The sequence below is a fragment of the Urocitellus parryii genome, chromosome 3 (assembly GCF_045843805.1).
Source record: "Urocitellus parryii isolate mUroPar1 chromosome 3, mUroPar1.hap1, whole genome shotgun sequence".
In the NCBI taxonomy this organism is placed as follows: Eukaryota; Metazoa; Chordata; class Mammalia; order Rodentia; family Sciuridae; genus Urocitellus; species Urocitellus parryii.
This window is the reverse complement of record NC_135533.1, coordinates 116,739,976-116,763,736: the sequence shown is the minus strand read 5'-3', so window position 1 is coordinate 116,763,736 and position 23,761 is coordinate 116,739,976. Positions and strand designations below refer to the sequence as shown.

Here is a 23,761-nt window from a genome sequence, read left to right as displayed (position 1 = left end):
GACGGCCAACCAAGATCCGGTCACGTGGGGGCACGCTGCCCGCCAATCAGGAGGCGGGGTATCAGGGCGGGGGCGGGAGAACCTGCTGCTTTGTGATTGGCGGAATGGGCCGCGGAGGCCTCGGGGGCTTGGGGCGTCGGGTAGTGCGCGAGGTGGCCGGGGCTGTAAACGCTAGCGGAGACAAAGCAGTGGCTGTGGTGGCTGTAGCGGAGGCGGCAGAAAAGCCCTAAACGCTGAATTTCGTGGCTCTGAGTCCTGTCATCTTATCCTGCGCGGCGCGCGGGCGGCGGCGGCGGAGGCGGCGGAGGCGGAGGCAGCACATGGTTCCAAGAGCGCGCTGCGGTTGTTGGGTTCCAGTTCCGCGGGGAGGGACAAAGGCAGCTGCGAGCTCCAGGCAACGCCCGATCGGGTGGTGCGCTTGCCACTGCCCTCGATCCGGGCCTTGAAAACTGAGACTAACTCCTCTTCGTGAGGAGGCGGCCGCAGGACCGAGGCCCGGGAAGGGATTGAGGGGCTGAGGCCGCTGAGGGGAGTGGGGGAGGGGCGCGGCCGCCTGAGGTGATTTGGGCGGGTTAATTGTGAGGCGTTTCAGTGGGCCAGTGTGAGGTAGTTTGACCCCACCCTGTGGAGATTGGGGCGGGGCCGCAAGCTAGGTTTGGTCGGGTTTTGAAAAAAGAAATCGCAGTCTGTGCCTAGCAGCTCTTTCAGTTGGGAAGTGGTAAAGCTAACGCCATATGTACAACATCGACGTCGCGGTCTCCAGCCTAGGGCCTATATAAAGACTGGCATCCCTGGTGGCGAAGACATGGGTGAATGTTCACTTTTATGACAGAAGTGGGTAAATTTCCGGATTGGTAAATTTCCGGATTAGTAAAGGAAATTTAGGGGAACAAAAAATAAAAAAAAGCCTCGAAGAACGCGAAGACTTGGAAGATGAAGCAGTGACAAACCGCCAACTCAAGGACTGTCTACTTCTGGACCAATCCAATTTGCACTCGGATTGTCTGAATTATCGAAACTTAACTCTGAAAGTTCTTTAGGACTGCAGGTTTATGACGTAGTTTTTTCCAAAATATTACATCATAGTCATCGAGAAGATTAAAACAGATTTGAGATCAATTTCTGTTTAAAAAATCTGAATATATATTGGATAGATACTAGGTAACTTGTTTCAACTGTCATTAAGGAGCACAGACTTAATCTTAACTGGACGGAATCCTGGAAAATCTGCTCCATTATATATATTTCTCCTTGGGTAAAAGACTGGAGACCCCATTGCAGTTATGGCTTTCACAAATTATAGCAGTCTGAATCGAGCTCAGCTAACATTTGAATATCTACACACAAATTCGTAAGTATTCTATAGGTGCCACTGAGGTCACCAATAACTCCTTGCTACTAATATGGAAATCCTTTCCCCAGAAATTTTTGCTTTTTCACTCTGGGATGTATCATAGGATGTCTTGAGCTCTGTTGAAGAACTGAGATCAGTGAAATATTTCTTGCTAATCCAGAAGAATCTGATTTTCACTTATGGGATCAAATTTTTCTAATACAAACTAGTTATTCGGAGTCAATGTATTGAGTGTTTAATAGGAATCCATCAAGTACTCCTCTTTGGATCGCCAAAAGTTGAATTATTTTAGCATCAACTCAACTTTTAGTGACAACGGCTTAAAAAGTTGGGTTTATAACAAATGTTTCCTTTCTAACAAGAAGACAAAAACATATAAGAGACAACTGATGAGAAGATTTTTTTTTTTTTTCAGCAAATGATTGTCTTTAGCTTCTTGGGAGATTGATTCCTACATACAATACAGTTTGTATAAGTTCAGCAGGAAATGGCAACTTGTTTTCATTGATTTAGATAATCTTTTCCCCAAATGTGGTAAATCACAAAACAACTGTGTTCGTGGTTCTTGAGTTCACAAGTTACAATCACTCCAATTTGGTATAGAATATTTTAGGGTAAACCCAGTCTCTCTGAAATTACCCAGGGGGATCAAAACTACTTTAGCATTTTCATATATTACCTGTTAGAAGGTAAGTATTCTACCATTTTAGTACCTGGAGAGGAGGTTTTGAACAGCTAAATGAATGGTTCCCAATTAAGAACCACCTTTAGAATTGAGAGTGTAGACTTCAGTGATCCAATAGTAAGTAGTACAGTGAATTTTAGTCTTTTGTGGAAAAGTCAGTATTATTTGTGATCCCATAATGTCTGCAATATTTTTGCTATTTTTCTGATCAAGGAAATAAATTTTTTTTTTCTGAAGAATGAAGTGATTTGCCAAGCGCTGAGGGTGTGATTTGGTTTTGTTTAGGAAGCTTTTTATTGAATATCATTTTAGAGAAGGTACCACAGAGGCCATCTACTCAAATTCTCACATTTACAAATGATAAATCTGGAACCTAGTTAGATGAAATCATTATGAAAAGTTCCAGTAGAGCCTTGGGCAAAACCTTCAATGGCCTTTTTATTTGACCTGCCATATTAAGAACAAGTAGGTGAAGGCCACTAGGATGTTCATGGGTGATTGTTGGATAAATGGCTGTCTCAGTTTTGAGTTTTGGAGTGATAGGGCAAGTTTGGAATTATAGATTTTATGATAATCTTGGAAGACCATGAACTGGACTTCAGAAGTTTGGGTTCCAGCTTAACCAAAGACTATGCAATATAATAATAATAATAGTTAACAACAGTTAATTGCTTTATGCCAGTAACTTTTAAGCTTTGTCTAATCTGTAAAGTAGACCTGCAGGATAAGGATTATTTTTGTTTTGCGTTTGAGGAAACTGAGACTCAGATTAAATTACATGCTAACAGTTACACAATTGCTAATTGGCAGATTAAAGGTGCCAGGGTTTAAGACATAAAAGATTTATTGACTACAGTGCTTTAGTGCTTTTAACCATTAGGCAGTGCTGCTTCTGTTTTACTTTCAAATGCCTATTGTCTAAAAAACAAAGATTCACTTCTTACTTTAAAAGTCTTCAAATTTAATGTATGTCATTTGAGTCTCTAATTTGAGGATTATATTTAACCCCCCCCCTTTCTTATTTTGTTTTGAAGTTTATTAACAATACCTGAAGCTGGGCATGGTTGCACATGCCTGTAATCCTAGCAGCTGGGGAGGCTGAAGCAGGAGGATTGTGAGTTTAAAACCAGACTAAGCAAATTAGGCCCTAAGCAACTTAGTGAGACCCTGTTTCTAAAATAAAAATATAAAAAGGGCTGAGGATGTAGCTCAATGATTAAGTGCCCCTGGGTTCAATTCCCTATACCCCCAAAAAACAAAACCAAAAAACAACCACAAAAAGCAATAGGTGGTCAGTGCCAAGGCAAACAAGCAAATTTAAGTTGTTTATAAAGTGATGTTGAAGAATTTTCTGTTAATTTTATTTACCCATGTTGAAGCAGAACCACCCACTTGCTTTAACAGACGCTTGGAAAATTGTTTTGAAAGCTCTGGAATTTCTAATCTGGATCACAGCTCTGACCTTCAAATTTGTTCTACTGTGATAGGACTAGGTAGTCTACTTTGTTAGACTTTTCACTAGTCCTACCAAAAGAATGAATGGATCCTAGAAGACCAACATTAAGCCTTTTGTTTGTAGCTAACTTGAAGAGAGATCTTCATCTTGATGGCTTGATTGGAAGTTCATTTTTAGAGGAAATTGAAAATTTTGAATTTTCACACCATGTGACATTACTCTTGATGTATTAAGTGGTTCAATAAGTCAACTTTGAAGAAGGAGAGATTGGTCTTATGAACCACCTTCTTTGCTCTGTTAAGATCTTAAAATATTCTAGAATGTCTGACATTTATAATATTGCCATATTGTTAATTATGAAAAAATTGTGCTTTGCTTACACCCTAGGCTAGAATGGTGTAAAATCATTGTGGTTTAGTGAAAAGATGGCTTGGAAGCCAACCAACCGTAGGTTTGATTTCTTTCTTGCTGTGTCCCTGAGCAAATTAACTTCTTGAACCTTGGGTTCTTCATCCACAAGTGGGAGATAATCTGGTAGTGTATATGAAGAGTATGCTAAAGTTTATGAAGTTCTTAGCTCATCCATTGTATATGGTAAACATTAAGTGGTGATTATTCTTTTTATATTAGCTTTATGTAAACAAACAGTTGGTCAGTGCAGCAACTTGCTGTTTGGTGTTAGTCATAATGCAGATAAATTCTTAGTAAATTCTTCAGAATTTGTTGGAGACTAAATGTGTCAAGTTTTTTTTTTTTTTGTTTTTTTTTTTGTATTATGTCCTGTGGTAACTGTTAGAAGATATTCTTTGTTTGCATCAATGTTAAGGACAAAAGGTGGTCTGGGAAATTCTCATGATAGCCTGAAAGTCTATTTTCTTTTAATATTGGGTATTTTTTATATGATGATATCTTAAAGATTTTTACATTAAAGACATTTTATGCTGTTAGTGTTTTTTTTCTTGTTAAATATTTTGTTTATTTAGTTGTAGTTGGACACAGTACCTTTATTTTATTTTTATGCAGTGTGGAGGATAGAACCCAGAGCTTCGCACATGCTAGGCGAGCCCTCTACTGCTGAGCCACAACCCCAGCCCGTGTTAGAGTTTTTTTTAGTAGTGAGTTTTGTGACTGCTATTTCTGATATAGTGATAATGACGTCCCTTTAACATGAGATGTGTATCTTAAGTCACTTGGTTTGCCATACTTATAAGTGGTCTAATAGAATTAGATGCTTAAGTGTAAGATGGTTACTTTTTGTGTCTATTCTTGTTGGTACATTTAATAACTTACTTTGGTTATGATATTTCTGGGTTGTTTTATCTATATGTGAAGTGAATATAGGGGAACCTTCAGAGACTTGAATTTCTTATGACTTAGAGCCAGTTGAAACGTAGGTTTACCCTCTAAATATATTAAAGCCATTTGAGTGTAAAATGGTTGCTCCAGAATTCTCAGCTTTATTTTCTGCAATTAAATATTGTCAATATGTCCAAGAACTCGGCAGTAACTACCCCCTGAGTGTTGCACTTGTGGGTAATCTAGTGCTTTAAATTTAGACATCATAAACAAGAAGACTATTTTCCTTACATAATAAGCTTACATACATGTGAATTTGTTGGTAGAAATGCTGTGCTAGAAAACTTTTTATTGTGGCATGAGCGGTATAAAAGCCACGATCAGTTAAAAGCAGAAGAATTTATTTTTAAAATGTCTTTTTCCAAATGGTTGCTCTTTTTTGCTTTACATGCCAAAGGATCTTTAGCTCTGTGAAGAAAATATTTTCTTTTGCTACTTATCCATTCTGCATCAGTGCTAGCTAGCAATGAGTGTACCTTTGAAATATTATTTGGGAAAGAGGGAACTTGTTGGTATGTTTTTTTATTTCTATGATTTTAAGAAATATAATTCTGAGTGTAACATCTGGAAGATCCACTATTAATCATTTGGAGTTCTAGAGAAGATTCTGAGCATTGTCTTTGATGTTACCATGAGTTATCACAAAAGGCTCGTTTTGTGATGTGTATTGCCATCACAAAAATATCCCTTAACTATGTTTTAAAAAATAACTTATCTGAAATATTTGTTTATAGAATGGCATTGATGCTATGTAGAACAACGAAGACTATTTGGAATTTTTTTGTTAGGTTCTAAATGTACAAGGCATGTTTCTAACTTTGTACAGAAACAGTGAAAATTTAGATAGAGATGCTTTGTGTTTGCCCTTTTAAGATCTGCTTATTAGAGTCTAAATGTCTCATTTCCATGTGAAACAGTCAGAAATATATATTGCTGAAATATAGTTGCTATTTTTATTTTTGGTTTCTTTGTCTATTAGTTTTTCCGATAATTTCTATTCAGCATTCTTCTTTTTTCCCCCCCCAGAGTTTAATGCATTCTGGTACAAATTGTTGTCTTATATAGTTGTTTTTCCAGTCCCCCCCCCAACTACCCTGCAACTGTGTTTCTGAGATTCCCTGACTTATGTTAAAGTACACATTCATGTTGAAATGAGAAATATTGCAATAGAATTGGTTATTTTATGTTTTTGTATAGCAATCTTTAAAGTTGAAAAAATTAATAGTATAAAAAACTAATTTACTTGTTAGGGAAAGTAGGCAAGTACTCTATCACCAAGTTAAATCTCTAGCCTTTTTTATTTTATTTTGAAACAGGTTCTTGCTAATTTTGCCCAGGCTGGCCTTGAACTTTTGATCCTCCTGCTTCAGCCCCCTGAATAGCTGGGATTATAGTTATATACCACTGTGCCTGGTTTAAATTCACTTTTAATTTGCATTACCTTAATTTTCCAGCACCTTTCTCCCTATTTCTTTTGTAGAGTATACAGAATGATTTTTTTGTTTATCTAATTCATAATTTGAAGAATTTAAAGCGGTACTCTTAAAGATTAAAATATTTTTAATAATTAAAGATATGATTTAGGTAAGTTTTCTTTTAGAAACTTGGTTCTTTCATGTAAAATAATAAAGAGGTGGATTTTAGCCAGAAGAAATTGAGCTCTATTTTCTTAGGTGAATTGGTGATAAAATTTCTATATCTTATTACGATGTATTATTGGTCCATCCTTTGGATTAGCAACTGAGATATTCACTGATCTCATGGGGTAAAGTAGTTCTTAAATTCCAGAAGCCAGTAGTTTTATTTAATTCAGAATTCACATTTGTAAAAATGAGTTACTTGAGGAAGACCCAGTGTTCCTGTACAGTTCAGTTATGAGTGTTTATCTTATACATTAATGTTTTACAGTTTGTTTGAAACAATATGGTAAGTGACTAGTGATTTTGAATGATGGTTATCTAATTTTGATTCTAAGTTTTTAGAAATTTTCACTCTGAAAATTTGGCTGAAACTTTTCATGCCAAAAAAAAAAAAAAAAAGAAGCCTGCAGGAATAATTTGGGTATTTGGGGTATTTGTTAACAATTGATGATGGTAATGAATTTTTTGGGTTGATTTTGTACTTTCTTTAAAAATCATGTGGTTTTTCTAGGTGGTTCTATATGGACATACATTACTTTCATATCTATTTAGAACTATTATGGTAAATGGCACAAATTAACATGTAAATTAAGCATGCTCAATGAATAACTTGTTAGTTTACTTTATCAATACCTTTGTGTCATCAACCAGTAAAAAAAAAAAAGGAAACTTATTGCTTTTATGCAATTTATAAGCAAAAATATTCTTTTTGAAAGAGAGAGAATGACATTGATCCTGACTTTCTCAAATTTTGGCTAAAAATACAGCTTTGTCCACTTTAAAGAAAGAAATTCAAGACCCTCTTGAACAATTGCTTCTAGTTGGACAAGAACCTCATGTGGTCTCCCAGGGACCCTGGTAGAGTTAACCCCTTCAAGGAGGGAGCTAGTGGTTGTTTCCTTTAGGAGGGTGCTGAAAGTTTGGGTTGGGTAAATATGCAACTACCAAGTTAATTCAGAACTCAGTAAAGGTATCCCTGCATAAATGATATGCCTAAATTTTCCGGTAAGATATGCAAAAACTAACAGGAGGTTAAGGCAATGAAAAAAACAGACATTTTTCTAAGTAGAGTATTACTGCTTTTAGCAGTTATTACATATAGGAACCTTTTAATGCTTAGAGTGGGTTTCTCAATTCAAAATAGGAAGAATAAATATTTCTTAGTAGGTGGGACTGAATAACACATTAGGTGGAATTAGCTCTAGAAAGGCTTGAGTTGTGGAGAAGTTATATTTCAGGTGTGTAAATCAATAAAGCAAATGGAAATTTTAGATTTTTTTCCTTAAAAAATTAAATATTTTATAATCTTGACTTATCAGGAGTCAGTTCAACTTATAATTCTTGTATTGACTATTTATCTTTTCAGAACCACTCATGAATTCTTGTTTGGTGCTCTTGCTGAACTGGTTGATAATGCAAGGTATGTAGTCTTCTAACATATGAGTCCCCTTGGAGTGGAAACTTTTGGGGGTACTGTGGCTTTTGCTCTCTGGAGACTTTGGAGGAAAACATTTCTGTAATAGTTACATCTCCTAAGATGAGTTCTAAAAAAAGTACTTTTAAGGTCTGGGATTGTAGCTCAGTGATTGAGTGCTTGCCTAGCATATGTGAGGCACTGGGTTCAATTCTCAGCACCACGTTAAAATAAATAAATAAAAATAAAGGTACTGTGTCCAACTACAACTTAAAAAAATTAAAAATTTTTTTAAAGTACTTTTAACAGCACACTAATTGATGCTTTCACCTTGTTTCTTGATTAAATTCATTCATTGCTCTTTGTGTTCTAGCCTAGAAATAGTCAACTTATTGCCTCCCAGACCATTGTCCCTTGTGTATTAGAGCAAGATAATTGTGAAAAGCAAGGAATTAAAATAAAAATTTAGGAGTCAAAATTCATTGTTCAGATAAGCTGTGATTTTAATTCACTCTGCCACTTAATATCTTTAAAACTATGTAAGAGTTTTGTGTCTTTTCCAGACGTATGTTTTATTATAAGGGGACTCCTATTTATCAAAATGTCTTCCGTTCTTAGAAGGAAACACTCTTCAACACTGTTTTTTGCTGAGTTCTTGAGTGATGGAATCCTAACTCTAAGACTGAATAGAAGTTTGGGTTTATTCATAGACAGAGATCCTAGTCCAAATCAATAATTTTATAATTGTTATGAAAAATAACATAATATTTTCTGACAAAACAAAATGTTATAGTATCAAGTAGCCTTATTCTTGAATGCAAATGGAAAATTCAGAGGCATTATTTATTGACCAGTGTTGGTGAGTAATGAAGGAAAAGAAGAGTAAGAGTTGTCCACAGAAATAGTTCTAAATGTATCTCCAGTTAGTGAACTTGCTTGTAGTTTCCAGTGTACAGTTAACCTGTACTAGTATTACTTGTTGCTGTTAACTGGGTTGTTTATGGAGTTGTGCTAGATAACACTGTATTCTATCAGAAAACTTTATTTTAATTTTGATTGACTCAATGTTTCTTAATGGAATTTGTTTTAATTTCCTGCTTGTTAACTTAGCAAGACCATGGTGTGCTGAGGCAGGCAGCTTTTTTGAGTACCATATGGTAAAATAGAAATTCGTGGAAATATTTACTCATTCAGGCACACATTTTGCCAATCTCAAATTTAATTTTTTTTATATATTATTGAGAATGGATATATGAGAGCTGTGTGGACTTGAACTCATGCCAAGTGTGCACCTTCACTGAGCTACTGCCCCAGTGCTGTGTGGATTTTGTGCATTTAAAACCAGTGAACTGTGTCTCGGTTTCCTTGCTTGTGGTTGGCAGATTGGACTAAATTATTTCCAAGTTTTTTTAGGAGCCTTCATTAATGGCTGAATTTGTATGAGTTGGAGTCGAGATGTCCCAACTTCCTTTCAAGTCAGGGAGGATAAAATTATGAACTCGGGATTGGTTTTCTGACTGCAGTGTATATATACGTTTTGTGTATGTATACAAATTTTCACTGGTCTTGAGATTATAGTTTTCCCTTTTTTTTCATTCCCATTTTTTATTAGTACATAATATTTGAATATAATGATAGGATTTGATATTACATATTCATACATGCACACAATATAACAATGTAATTTGAACAGTGTACTTCCTAGCATCATTCCCTCTCCTTTCCATTTCCTCTGTCAGTCTCCCTTTGGTTTTAATGGATCCTCTCCCTAGCCTTTCTTTTCCTTTTTTCTCTAGTTTCCACATATGAGAGAAAACATACAACACTTAACCTTCTGAGTTTTACTTATTTTGCTTATAGAGTTTTTATTTTTTAAAAATTCAATAAGAAGGAAAAATAAGACATTCTTAGAATGTCTTTTTTATGATTATAGTCATGTAAGTGAAAAACACATTTGAGAGTCATTTCTTAATGTGTAAAGGGAAATGTTCTTAATGATTCTTTAGATATTTTCACCAAGAAATTACTATTTAAAAAATGTATCCAGGCTCTGGATACATTTTAATTTGAAGATTCTGAAGTGTTTCACAGATGCATAAGGAAAATTTTGTTGCCAAATGTGAAAGTAAAGCTTTAACTATATGTGGAGTTTTTTTTGCTGATTGATATTTTATATTCTCATTTGGATCTTTTTTTTTCTTTTCTCTTTTTTTCCCTTTTGATTTTGCAGAGATGCTGATGCGACTAGAATTGATATTTATGCAGGTAAGTCAGACTTTAGACCTTTCTTCTAATGCCTAGTTTCTTTTTAATTACTTATTACTGTGCCTAAGAAGAAATGAGTGAGAAATACTGGTTTTTGGAGCCTGCGGAGATGGCCCAGTTACTTTAGGTCATAGGTAGAAAAGGTGCAGCCCTGGTCAGGCTTGTTATAAGAACCAAGAAAATTGAAAAGAACACTGTGTGTCCAAATCTATATACATGGATTTGTGTGGATGATGGAAAATTGTAGTGGGGAATAAAATGACCAAGTACTGTTGTCTTGTTAGGAAGGAGAGATCGATCCTGTTGGAGTTTTTCCTTTACTACCTGTGGTAGGCACCAGTTCCAATCTGGATAGTTTTTGGTATTAATTGAAGAAAACAGCTGGTAACTGGGTTTGGCACTGGGTTTGCAAAGATGTTCTCAGGCAGAGGTGTCAGGAATAGGACTGCTTGGTTTGGGATTTGAAGCTATGACAGCCTATATTGTTTTGCTTACTTGATTCTGTTTTTCTGAGAGTGGTTGTAACAATGGAAGAATTCTTAGTCGTTATCATGGCCTTTTAGTTTTCTTTAATAGTTTGCTTTCTTCCTGCTCGGAATTTAAACCAGCACCTTTTTTGGTCATTTGAATTCTAAAAATTTAGAAAAAAAAATAGAGACAGCTTTTAAATCCAATTTGATTGGTGTGATGTTTTGCTCCCATTTTATGAAGTCTTCTGGAAGGTTTGAGATTTTATTTGAAGTAATATTGTCCTGCTTCTGAAAAGTTTCTTTATGTGAGAGTACGCAGTTATCAAATAACCCCTTTTTTATGAACCCACTTGATAAGTGGGAACAAGCATACAACTAAGTAATTCTCAGAATCTCCAATGTCATGCAATTATGAAGACTCACTAGATAGAATATGATGATTTCTCATGGCTAATATACTTTGGACCAAAGAAAATATTAGAATACCTACATGTCATCTATACTACTTAAATTCTGAAAGTGCCCTGCTGAAAAAACTCCATCAAAGTATTTGAAGTAGTCGCCTTTTATTTTTAGAAGAAAATAATAGGAAAAGGGGATACAAAAGAAAATGTTAAAAGATGGTTACTAAATCCTTGGACCTTTCCAAGCCACATCCAATTGTACATTCAGGAGTGGTAACAGTTACCTCTGAAAGAGATAGTAGCTGTTTTAAACATTGCAAGGATGATAAAGCAGAGATTAGGTCTCTACTCCAAGTAAGGAAATTTAATTCTTGACACTTAGAATGCAGAACAGTTGTATTTCAATTTAAATGAAAAAAATCCATTGTACATTTATTCTGTGCATAGTGCTACTCCAGTTGTTCTTTGGGAAAAGACCAGAGAGGAGGAGGTAAGGTTTTTGCTCTAAAAACTTAGTCTCTAATTGGAGAGACAGCACAGTACAGATGATTTAGAGAAAGATAACTAGATCTTGAGGGAACCGTCAAGATAGTTAAGGATTAAGTGGTATAATAGAAGCATCAAGCACCACAGCATTTCAGAAAAAGATTTTATCCCATGTATCTTAAAATTGGGAGCCTTGACTTTTATACTTACTCTTTTATACCTTAGGGCCTTATTAACACATTCAACAAGAGGAATCAAAGCAATGGAATCAGTACTAATCTTAGTACTTTGATGTTTTTATTGTTAGTACATGGGTAAAAGTATTTTCTTGTCTCTTATTCTGAAATTGGATTTATTGATCTTGAAAATTTCCCCAGACATCAGATGTAATTTGAAATCACCATAAAACTACACCTTAAATACTGCCTTTAAACCTAACAAGGGAAAAAAAGAAGCCAGCCTTTTGAAGTACAGAGGTGTTTGTTCATTTACCCAAAGTGTTCTCATTAGTTGGACTGAGACCATAATAATGTGTCTGTCAGAAGTAGTCTCTGGGTTTTTATTGACCATTTCTAAATTTTCTGGGGGTAGTGCTCCCATCTCTTAAGAAAGATCTCTTTTGTGATGCCAGGACAATAAATGGAAAATAGAGTAAATGAAACAGAAATTAAGATTGCAGAATATAATGAAGAGTTTGGATAGTATTTTTTAAACAGAGCACTGCATACTCTTACATAAATAAAGGATGCTATTACTTTATCACTTCTGGCTTTTGACTTATGGCTTCATTTTGTTTGTCTTTTCTTCACTGACTTTGTTTTTCAAGCCAGACTTGGCCATGTTGGAGGAAGGTTAGAAGTGCAGCTTTCTGAACTGATTCTAACAGATTTAAAATAGCACTAACAGAATCTGAAGCACAGCTGCAAAAAAAAAAAAAAGCAGTTTGGACTTTGCTTTTTCTGTTGCTTCCAAGATGTATGATGGGAGGGGGAGCGCTCAACCCATTCTCTTTAGACTCTTCGACTCTTCTCCATCCAGAATTCCCCTTCCTTCATCCCAGTCCTTTCCTTGGAGGCCTTTGGTATCACTCAGTTGACACCTGATATCCTCAGTTGATACCTAATATCTGAATAAAGTAAATATCAGATATTAGGGATGACTCTCTATGGTGGAATGTCTGGGAAGATAGTTTTGAGCGGGGACACCTTCTTTTAATTCTCTTGGCCTAGTCTAGATCAATGTTTCTAAAGGATGATCTACCCATGAAGTTTCAGTATCACTTGGGAGAAATGAAATTCTGAGTTCATCCTGAGACCTATGCTATTAGACTTCAGCAGAGCCCAGATTCTGTACTTTCATAAGCTCAAGTGATTGTTATGCATACTGTCTTTTGCTCTCTGTTTTTCCTCCAGCCTCCTTCAGCTTTAAATCCTTTTTTCTTTTTTTTCCTTTTAATAGTTGTAGATGGACAGCATGCCTTTATTTTATTCATTTTTTATGTGGTGCTAAGGATTGAATCCAGCACCTAATGTGCTAGGCAAGCGGTCTGCCACTGAACTATAGCCGAGCCCCTAAATTCTGTTCTTCACTTCCTCTGTCATCCACTGTAGAAAGTAGCAAAGATTAGACTATTTTAGACTGTAAGGTCCTTGAAGACAGTGATCACACCTGCTCTGTTCTCTGTTCTTGTCTCTGTCACAGACCCAGGCATAATAACACAGTAAAATGTCTCTAGGCTAGAGTTAGAATACTGCTTCTACCAATGCTCTGTACCTGGCCCAATTTGAGTCTCTGTATGATACTTTGGTTCTTTCAGATGGAAACTTTGATGGACTTTTACATTTTTCTTGTTTCCTGCTTTTCACATCTCATTTGGATTCCCCAGACTCTGATAAGAAGCATTGCTATGGGGAGAGATTTTTTTTTTTTTAATCTACCAATAGTATGTGCAGGAAGACCCTCACCCTTGAACTTTCAAGAGGCACTTGTAATGAATGTTTAGCTTCCTGAACATTGAAAAATACTTGAAAATCTCTCTGGTTTATAGCCCTTCTGAAATAGTATTTTAATTTGCATTAACTGGTCTTTTTAATAGTGAGCAGTCATGACTCACCTGAATTTTAGCCTGAGGGGAGGACAAAGAGCATTTTAATCTGAGATTTGTCAGTATAGATAGTTGTATAAAGTTGGTGAACTGCAGCTTGGGTGAGATTTAAAAAATCCTCTGTTAGGGGCCAGGCTCCAAAGCAGTGTTGGGCTTGTCCTCTTCCTTTTAGTAGAAGTGCTACTTTTATTTCTTTGCCAAGCAGTGGGCTGTGAACAACATCTATACCAAGGAGGTTGGCCTTAGTGCTTCTTTTTGTGGCTTGTGTGAGTCCTCTGCCTCTATCTCTGTTTTAAATCCTTCCCTCTTTCATGCACTTCCCCAATTCTAAAACTAGTTCCTCCATTGCATCTCCATTGCACCTCCATTGCACCATTGTTGAGTCAGAAAGGCACCTAGGAATCTAGTATATTCCCTGTCCCTATTTGAGAATCTCTTCTTCATTGTCTGACATGCTGGACCCAGACTACTTTGGGTTACCACTTGTTACTGTACAGGGCAGCTGTCTAAAGAAGAGATTCTTCTAACCACTGAAATTGCAGCAGTAGTCTTGTTGTATTCCCTTTCTGTTGGGCAGGAAGCCCTGCCACAGCTGCTGTGTATCTTATTGAAGGACTGTTCTTCCTTCCAGTCAGGCAGGTCTAGCTGGGAACCAAGCATCTCTTGCTGCACCTTGTGTCATCATACCCTTTCAAGGATCCATAGCTAGCAGGGGATGTAACAGTGAATACAGATAGCTTAGAAACTGTAGTTATCCCGGGGATGGTCATATATAGACAGTATTTCATCTTTTAGATGACTGTATTCTATGTTATTACTGTATCTATATTATGTCTGGCTTCATTACTTAGTCTGAAGAATATCCCAGACTTAAAAAGGAAGGTATGCTGGTGAGTTGGAGCACAGTTGATGAGGTACAATGTGTAGTAGAGTACTTACATGTTTAGGGTCCGTAGCCCCTATGCTTGTTATAGATTCTCTCAATTTTTGTTATGAAGGAGAACACACTGGAGAACCTTTGGTGGTAATTCTCACCCTCTGGTGACCTGAAGTTTAATTTGCACTAGCTAGGGCTATTAGACGTAGAAGGTAGGTTTGACCTGAGCAAACTTCACACTGATCTACCTTCCATTCATGCCCACATTACCACCCTTTAGTGGATAACAGCCTAGTAAAGGCAGCTACTTCTTTTACAGAAAGACGAGAGGACCTTCGAGGAGGATTTATGCTTTGCTTTTTGGATGATGGAGCAGGAATGGATCCAAGTAAGTGATGAGATGATTGTTTCTTTGGAGGAGGATATAACCATTTTTACAAAACACTAATTAAGTAAACTTGTTTTTCTGTGGCCTCACTGTTGTAACTAACAAATCCACCTGAGGAGTAAGAAGTCTCTGACTTAATTCCTCTATGTATATGTCAGGTCTTGGCCTGACATGGGAGATGGGATCTAAATGGCAGCCTGAAGTCAGTCAGGTTACTTGTATCTTGATACTGTATTTATCAACTTGCACAACATCCTGGAACCAGAACTACCAAGGCCTCTCCCAGTCTGTTTACCATTTCAGCTAACAGAACAGGTCACAGTGTTGGTACTGACAGGCAGGCAAAGGTTACCTTAGTTTGCCTCATGGTTGCAAATTTCCTTGGAGTTTTTTAGCAGACACACAACCATGCTTGAACTTAACAAGTCTCAGACATTTCACTTTGAAGGTCTTGGGAGAGAAATGCTAAGTGTTAACTTTCTCTTGTGTTTGCTGCTTCAGGTGATGCTGCCAGTGTAATCCAGTTTGGCAAGTCGGCCAAACGAACACCTGAGTCTACCCAGATTGGGCAGTACGGGAATGGGTTAAAATCGTAGGTATACTAGAAGCCTATCACAGGGCTCAACACAAAATCAAATGATGCTGTCCTGCTGTCCTTCCTCTTGTCCTTCTATACCTCTAACTCTGGAACAGTAGGAGAATCAGGAACAGTGGTTTGTGACTTTGCTTCACAGATTGAAAAGTATGCACATCCAAACAAGTTGGGGTGGGAGAGGCTATGGGTTTCTCTTGACACTGTATTTTAACTGTACCTCTCCTTTGGAAATACTTATTTTTATCCTTTGGTTGAGGATGTGGGTGGTTCTCTTGTGGCACCAAGATATGTCGGAAATGGGGTTGCTTAAGGTGTAGCTGTTTACCTGAGCCCCTGGTGCATGTTATGTTTTGTGTCAGGCATGGGAATTGAGAGAGAGAGACACACACACACAAACACACACACACACACACACACAAGCCCTCACACCTGGAGGATGCTTTTCAGTGCACATGTCCTGTAAGGGTCTATAGCAGGAACCTACCTACTATCTTCAATTCCCTTGGGACTTCTTTCTCTGCCCTTGGTTTCCACTTGTTTAGTGTTTGGAATGTGTTGTTCTGGTTTTGAGTGAAGCCCCAAGAGAAAGGTTTCTATTTCTGAAATGCTCACTTCCAGCTGCACATACCTTTGGATGAAATAAGATTTAATGGAATTGGAGTTTGTGCAAATGGAATTATGAGTCACATTTCAAGTTTTGCTGTGGAAACATTTTATTTGAGAGGATGATGGTTTAATCTGCCAGTAGCCTTGGTTGGGTCTCGCATGCAGTGTGCTTTGGGTATGGAGAAGAGAGAAAGTACTTCCAAAGAGATTTTTAGGGGTCTCTTCCTAGACTTTGTGATTTCTCTCTCAGGGCAGAAACCAGATGTGATGATAATAAGCTCTTACCATTTGCAGGGCACTGTGCTAAAAAATGGTTGATCTCATTTATTTCCCACTGTAGCTCTATGATGTGTGGCTGCTGTTATTTTCAGCTGAAAAAACAGGTTTATAGGAGTGAAATAACTTGTCTACATACAGAGCAGGGCTATGAACCAAGTCTTTCTGACTGTAAAACTGGAGCTGCTGTCCATTCCATTCCATTTCAGTCAGACAAACTTAAGGTTTAAACTTCATTACCTCTGTGAGCTTTGGTTTCCTCTTTTTAAGTTGCAATTATAAGGCATGCCAAATAGGTTAAGGATTATGCATCATTGCTGTGAGAATCCCTAGCCTGGTTTTGGTTTCTTATTTTATTTTTCTTGGGATCATTCTATAATGGATTTCTGGGTAAGACCTAAGGATCTTGTTTGTGGTTTTTTTTTTTTTTTGCAGATGAAATTAATCACCTATGATAATGAAGAATCACTAGGAATCTTCCCCAGAGGATTCTTCTTCTTCTTCTTCTTTTTTTTTTTTTTTGATTCCAGGGATTAAACCCTGGGCACTCAACCACTGAGCCACACATCCCCAGCTCTGTTTTGTATTTTATTTAGAGACAGGGTTTCACTGAGTTGCTTAGCACCTTGCTCTGTTGATGAGGCTGGCTTTGAACCTGAGGTGCTTCGATTTCAGCCTCAAGAGCTGCTGGGATTATAGGCATGTGCCGTGGCACCTCCCCCTGCCCCTCCCCGTTTGAGATGCGGTCTTGCTGTGTTGCCCAAGCTGTTCTCAAACTCATGATTGTTTAGACTCAGTCTCCCAAATAGCTGGGATTATAGGCATGTGCCACCATGCTTGACTTTCCCCAGAGAATTCTGATACAGGTGCTGAAACTACCCCACATAGGTCTTTTACACGGGTGGGAAATCTTGATTTCCTACCTGGATCGTAGGGTCAGATGCCTCCTATCTGGTCCTGTCAGTTCTCTGGGTTCAGTTTCACCTTTTTGAATGTGTTTTCTAATTTAGAAAATGGGGATTTTCTTTTCTAGGTACTAGGGATTGAACCCAGGGCCATTTTCATGCTAGGCAAGTGCTCTACCAATGAACTTTTTACTCCTAGCCCTTTTAAAAAAAAATTTGCATTTTTTTTTTAAAGACATGTATAGTCTTGCTAAGTTGCCCAGGCTAGCTTTAAACCTGTGATCCTCCTTCCTCAGCTTCTTGAGTAGTTGAGTTCTAACTTCAACCTTATTCCTCACATGGAGGTTCAGGAGTAAATGAAATGTGACTCATTATGAAAGTGCTTAGAAGACTGGAAAGGAACTTTTATAGAAGTTGAGAGTGTTGCATATCCAGTAGACTAGTGAAGGTCGCATTGAAATGGAGCCATCTAGTGTTCAGAGTAGGCAGTTTAGTCATTTTGAAATCAGTTTCAGAAGTTGAAAGTTTCAGGATGAGGTGATTTGTGGCAGAATTAGGCAGAGAAGCAGAAAAGCCACCAGAGAGATGGTGTTTTGGGGTTCTTACCATTCAGGCTCTCTGGTCAAGATAAAAAACAGAGGGAAGAAAGAGGCTCAAAGAGAGTTTTTATCATGTTAGAGTAAGGGCAAGTTTTGCCAGAAAGTAAGATAATGTGTCTCCTTTTGCTACCTGCAGTCTTCAGGGAGGAGGACTGAAATTGAGGGGAAGGAGCCCTGCCAGAACCTTGGGTGCTCGAGGAGAAACAGGACTTGGCAGCCCCTAGGGCATCTCTGGAGAGTGTCCTGGGAGTTTTCCTGAGTGTTTGGGGAAATGGGCATGACATTCATTTATGTGCTTGGCATGCCAGTCTGGATGTTTTTGTACACAGAAGACAGTAATGAGGCTTCCTACCTCCGTCATCTCCCGGGGGTGTTTTGAGGACTAATGAGATAATAGCCATAAAATCCCAGAAGCTGTTCAGAAGAAAGGAGCTAAACAGCTTCATTGTTGAATGGGCAGTCTTCCCAGTGGTGCTTCATGCTTCTGCTCTGCTCCATGTTGGCTGGAAAGACCTGTCTCTGCTTGCTCCTCAGAAAATTTAACATGGCCAAACAGGAAAAAGCACTAGATTCTACTCAGACTTTTGCTTTGTGGAAATCTTCAAGGCACAGGTCCCAGAAACCACTTGCATCCCAAAGTAAGGACCTGCATGTGTCCTAATGAGCTTGAGGTGGCAAAGCAATTCTGCGATAGAAGATGGCTATAATTATGGGTTATAATCCAGTTGCAAGCCTCCTTGAGAGGAGAATTCTGTTTTGTTAGGACCTAGGTTTGGCTGAGCCGTGGGTTCATACTAGATTTTGGAGGACTTGTAGGCATAGACACTGGGCTATTCCAGGATGTTGCTGCTGTTTGAGGATTTCACGGGAGGGGAACTTGGATCGTGAAGAAAGGACAGGATGAAAACTGGGTGTGGCCCATATAGAAGTCAAAATGGTGAAGGTATCAGTTACTGAGATCTGCTGGTGGTACAGTCAGAGACACAGCAACTTTTGTGACTGGAATGTACCTGGAACTTGAGGGCACAGGGTTACTTGTTAGCTTTATTGTAACAGGCTGGGAGTGAGACTTACTGGGGGCTTATGGATCTACAACTAATGAACCTTAGAAGGATGGCAAGAGAGCCCTGTATGGAGGGTAAGTGTGGATGAGAAGGTTGTAGGTAAAGATGGAGGAATTACAGGCTTATCAGAAAAGCAAAGCAAAAAGTGTTTAACAATTGGGAGAGGAAACAAAGGCTGTGGAGCTCAGCTCAGGTGCTGGGACCTAAGGAGGCCTTCAGAAGAGCCCTTTAGAGGCAGTTTCAATCATATCCAGAGGGTGAGGTTAGTCCTTTTGCAGATAAGCTTTGAATCTCTTGGACAACAACTGGTTTTCTTGTTTCCCTTTCAGGGGCTCAATGCGAATTGGGAAGGATTTTATCCTCTTCACCAAGAAGGAAGACACCATGACTTGCCTCTTCCTGTCTCGTACTTTTCATGAAGAAGAAGGCATTGATGAAGTAGGTTCCATCTTTGTGGTCTGGGTCACTACACACATTTCCTGAGTCTGCCCAGGCTGTGTCCATAGGCCTTTATAGTGCTGGGCTCTCTGGGGTTGTTGGATTGATGCACTTGCCTCTGTCACAGGCTTATCTGGTTGGATGAATTGGTTGAAGAGGTAAGAGAAATGATAATATGAGAGGAAGTGAAATTTCAAAGCACTTAGAAAACAGCTGTCTTGTTTCTGAGAATGAAACTGTTAAGTGGCAGAAATCAAGAGTTGGATTTGCAGCTCCTCCAGATCTTCAGCTTGAATCCATCTGTGGAGGGTGTCACCATGGAGAGCTGTGTTATAAGGGAGAGTATTTTGGACTTCCCTGACTCTGGGTGGAGATTGTAGCTAATGGTAATAATGGGAATAACAATGTCTTTCCCATTTGATGATAGTGATTTTGTGGAATGGGCTTTGAGAATATTTTCCTTTTGAGGAACTATGTTTCTGTTACTACCTTTGTCAGAAACTACAAGTCACACAATCTTCAAGGTCTGGGCAGATAGTGAAACAAATGAGTGTATGGAAAACATTGGCATGAGCTTGGTATTAAATGGCAACTGCTATTTAGTTTCACTTTTGGAGTGGCTGCTACACACTCCAGTGATTATTGCTATGTTGGAAAATTGGGTTAATCAATCCAGAATATTTTTACTTTAAAACATTTTTGTAGTATAATTAATTGATTCTTTTTGTGACCTGATAACTCATGTATCTGCTCATATGTATTCTTATTGAGGGGATTAGGAAAGTTCTCTGGTCTGTCTAGTCTCAAACTGGATTCTTACCTCCTTTCATGTGCAATGGAGGCAAGAGCTTAAGAAAAGGGCCTGAGAGGTTCTGTAGAAAGAAGTCTATGGGTGTCACTAAGCAGAAAGTTGAATTCACAGTTTCAGTTTAATTCCTCTCTGTTGCTTAGGTGTGATTGAATTTGTTCTGGTCCTATTTAGTCACAGCAAACTAGTTCACGCTGTGAATAGCAGACTGTCTTTTCTTGTCTTTACTTAGCAAGCCAGTGGATTTGTTTTCCTTTTTGGTGCAGTACATTAGTTCATTTGGCATGCTTGGATTGAGGGATGCACTACGGTTGAAAAGAGCAGGCTTCCTGGAGAAGATAGGATGGAAGAACCTTGCTTGGATTGGGATGTTCGGGAATGTTTCCTGGTCCAAGTATTAGAGTGAACTACCTGATAGACCCTGGTTGTGGTAGGCTGTTGGGACTCATACCAGGGACATAAGAGACATAGATGGAGTCATTATCTGTTTAGGATGTTCGATCTACAGATGTGGAGATTGATCATGGAAGGGTGAAAAAGGATGAGAGGGTGGTGGGTGACTTATGGTTTTGGTGTGGCAGGGCCTAAAAGGAGTCCATGGGGGACAGTGGGCTACCTGGAGCAGAGTGGGGAATAGAAGTGGGGCATGTGAAGGGGTTAGTGTAATTTGTTCCAGACATGCAAAGTCAAGTCTAGATCTGGAGTTGTGGGAGGTCTGGGCTCTGGGCTCTGAAGGAGAGAGTGGAGTGAGAAGAGGACCTGGGATTTAGGCAGGCTAACGTTGAAAGTTCAGAGGAAGGAGAAAGTGGCAAAGGACAAAGAAGGGTAACTAGAAAGGTAGGAAGTAAACTGGGAGAGAGGTGACATTGTAACTGAAAGAGAATTGTCTTAATAGGAGGAATGGGTGCCATTGGAAGTAAGTGCCCATGGTTTAAAGCGATGCCAATGTCACCTAGGACTGTTGTAAAGATTGGGAGATAAAAAGTGCAGGTACAGGTTCATAGTACACAAATGGAAATCAGTTCTCTTGGTAGAAAAGCTAGGTTGAAAACTTTTCCTTACTTGGTGCTGGAAGGTCACTATTTTGGATTGTACTCTAGTGTGAACTCGGCCAAGATTTCAAAATAAGATCATGTTTGGCTGAGGAGGAATGTGTCCAAACCAGCCCTATGGTTGAATGCTTTCAGTGCAAAGCTTCTTAGAAATCAGTAGTGCCTCTTAACAGTTTATCTTCCTGGCACTTCAGATACAGAGTCTCTTTGTCCTGAGGGTGGGCCAACTGGTTTGAATCCCTGAGGTGCCTCAACTGCTTTGCTGTGTTGAGAGAATTCCTTCAGTCAGCCCTCTGCTGAGCTCTACAAGGGACTGCTGGCTCAGAGGAAGGGGGAAGGGCACAGTGAATCTACTAGGGAATATTTGAGGTAAGGTTTTTGAAGACAGAATAGGATTTTTAAAAATATTACTTAGGTATCCTTCTAAGTTCCATATATGTGGAAGAAGGCATTAATACACACACACATACACACACACACACACAGAGTTGAAAGAATAATTTTAAAACAAACAACCTTGCAGTTGCCACTATGGACCAATGTTAGAAACCCTCTGTGAGCTTTCACCAATCGTATTCCTTGTTGCATCCCTGAAGGAGCAACCTTCAGGTAACTTTTGGGATGATCGTTTCTTTCTTTTTCTCTACAGTTTGTTATCTGTGTGTGTATATCTAAATAGTAGTTTACATCTGCCCATTTATGAGTTTTATGTAAATGGACTTGCACTGCAGGGTTTTTTTATATTTGTTTATAACATTGTATTTATGAGATTCATCCATGTTGATAATACTAGCTGTTTTGTTCATTTTTATCAGTGCAGAGTATTCCATTGTGTAAATATATCAGTTTAGTTTAGCCTCTATATAGTGGATGTTTGTGTTATTCCTGTATATGTTTACTGACACTTTTTTTTTTTTTTTTGAGACAGAGTCTTACTAAGTTGCTGGGGCTGGCCTCAAATTTGCAATCCTTAGCCTCCTAAGTAGCTGAATTATAGGCATGTGCTATAGGCCTAGTTACTGATACGTTTTCACCAATTTTTTTTTCCTAGGTATTTACCCTGGAGTGGGATTGCTGATTTATAGGTTCTATTATGTGTCTTTAGATTTACTAGATAATTACAAATATTTTTACCAAATTAATATAATGGCTAGGGTCATGCCAAAGAGGGAACTGCCCATTTAGAGAACTGTGGGGCAGAAACCAGCACATCTTGAGAGGAAATATCACAGAAGTTGAGTCTTTGGAAGTGGCAGAAGCCACAGAGCCACTGTGGAACCACTGAGGAAGAGAGAAAATAGCTGTATATTTTGGGGGAAGCCTGTTTTGGGGTTTCACAGCGTCTATCTGTGCTTACTCCAAAGGTGATTGTTCCATTGCCTACCTGGAATACTCGGACCCGGGAACCTGTCACAGACAATGTGGAGAAGTTTGCCATCGAGACAGAACTCATCTACAAGTACTCTCCTTTCCGCACAGAGGAGGAAGTGATGACCCAGTTCATGAAGATTCCTGGGAACAGTGGTAAGCAGGCTTTGAGCCTCATGCCCTAGAATCTGGGAGATCCAAGGCCACAGGTAGTGTGGACATGGGCCAGGAGTGCCTGGCAGAACAAAAGGAAGATTTCTGTTCTTCAGGAACACTGGTGATCATCTTTAATCTCAAACTAATGGATAACGGAGAGCCTGAACTAGACATAATCTCAAATCCAAGAGATATCCAGATGGCAGAAACCTCCCCAGAGGGCACGTGAGTGTGGCTGGGAAGGGAGGCATGTCCTAGAACTGGTCTTTATTCTCTTAGGAGGTGGCTTCAGCATAAGAGAAGAGAGCTTATTCCCTGCACTTCTCTCAGTGGCAGTATTAGAGTTTATGGAACTGAGAGCACATGCCTGCTTGGCACACGGCAACAGGACAATAGCTCCTTAGCAAAGCTTAAAGGAAGGATTAATGATTCCGTTTCACCTCCTTGATTTGACAGAAGAAGAAACTGAGACCTGGGAGGGGAGAGGAATTATCCAGGGGTCCATAGTAGGGCAGTGGGTAGGGCTAGGTGAAGTCTGTGGGGAACACCTGTGCTTGGGAACACAAGAGCTGTGGGGGACACCTGTGCTTGGGGACACAAGAGGGGGGCAGGTTGTGGTACCCATGTGAGGGAGCATCCCATCAGGGTGGCAAGAAAAGGTAAAATATGAGGTGGAAAGGTAAAGGGCCTACAGTGGGGACCTTGGTTAGGATTCAGGGATAGGGGTAGGTGATAGCACTACTCTGTTCTTGCTGCCTCCAGGAAGCCAGAGCGACGCTCCTTCCGAGCCTATGCTGCTGTGCTCTATATTGATCCCCGCATGAGGATCTTCATCCATGGGCACAAGGTGCAGACCAAGAGGCTCTCTTGCTGCCTATACAAGCCCAGGTAGGGGCCTGTCCACCCTGACTGGGGCTGGAGCCTGGCTGAGTTTTTCTGGGGAATTGTTGGGAGTAGTTCAGTATGAGAGGCTATGACAGTGCTGGTTGTGTTGG

General features: G+C 39.0%; 1 protein-coding gene across 2 annotated transcripts in view; it reads left to right on the top strand.

The window, feature by feature from the left end:
- Nucleotides 1-123: 123 nt before the first annotated feature.
- Morc2 (MORC family CW-type zinc finger 2) overlaps nt 124-23,761 on the top strand; it is a 38,334-nt gene continuing 14,696 nt past the window's right edge. For both annotated transcript variants that reach the window (XM_026408929.2, XM_026408928.2), the window contains exons 1-9: nt 124-1,351; nt 7,858-7,911; nt 10,136-10,170; nt 14,831-14,899; nt 15,401-15,491; nt 19,274-19,382; nt 22,607-22,766; nt 22,880-22,991; nt 23,529-23,654. In XM_026408929.2, the coding sequence (XP_026264714.2) occupies nt 1,284-1,351; nt 7,858-7,911; nt 10,136-10,170; nt 14,831-14,899; nt 15,401-15,491; nt 19,274-19,382; nt 22,607-22,766; nt 22,880-22,991; nt 23,529-23,654 (824 nt within the window). In that variant the 5' untranslated portion in view covers nt 124-1,283. The remainder of the gene's footprint in view (nt 1,352-7,857; nt 7,912-10,135; nt 10,171-14,830; nt 14,900-15,400; nt 15,492-19,273; nt 19,383-22,606; nt 22,767-22,879; nt 22,992-23,528; nt 23,655-23,761) is intronic.